General features: G+C 49.2%; 1 protein-coding gene across 1 annotated transcript; it reads right to left on the minus strand.

Annotated features, from left to right (window-relative positions):
- Positions 1 to 15: 15 nt before the first annotated feature.
- Positions 16 to 399, minus strand: CSUI_011210 (uncharacterized protein; the record flags this gene model as incomplete). Its single annotated transcript, XM_068071311.1, has 1 exon — positions 16 to 399. A coding segment is annotated over exon 1 (285 nt), but the record flags the coding sequence as incomplete, so codon positions are not given.
- Between the last annotated feature and the right edge of the window lie 38 nt (positions 400 to 437).

Below are 437 nucleotides of genomic sequence, written 5' to 3' on the forward strand. Positions count from 1 at the left end.
TGAAGAAGAAGAAAGACGAGGACTAGGCTGCGAAAGATCTCTTTTAATAGATCCGCCACCCCCACCCCCACTGTGACTAGTACTACTTCGGGTCCTCATTCTAGGTGAATGATGATGCGACGACGACGATGATGCTGGTGCATGCACAGGCTGATGTGACGGAGAAGAGAGTAAGGTCGAGCGAGAGGGGGGAGAAGAAGCTCTTAGAGATGAAGTGATCCTTCCTTCTTCATCCTCATGTTGCGCACTTGAAAGGCGAGGAGGAGAAGACACCTGCTGTCGCGGTTGGTCGCCTTTCATATTGCCTACTCCTTTGGACGTCTTGGGGGAGTGAGAAAAGATCTTCTTCGGAGATGTAGGTGATGACAGACCGGGATTCGTATTCTTAGATGCAGCGTTGATCTCTGATAAGAAAGAAGAAGATTCTTGAAGGAGAA

Source organism: Cystoisospora suis, assembly GCF_002600585.1.
Source record: "Cystoisospora suis strain Wien I chromosome Unknown contig_10174, whole genome shotgun sequence".
Classification (NCBI taxonomy): Eukaryota; Apicomplexa; class Conoidasida; order Eucoccidiorida; family Sarcocystidae; genus Cystoisospora; species Cystoisospora suis.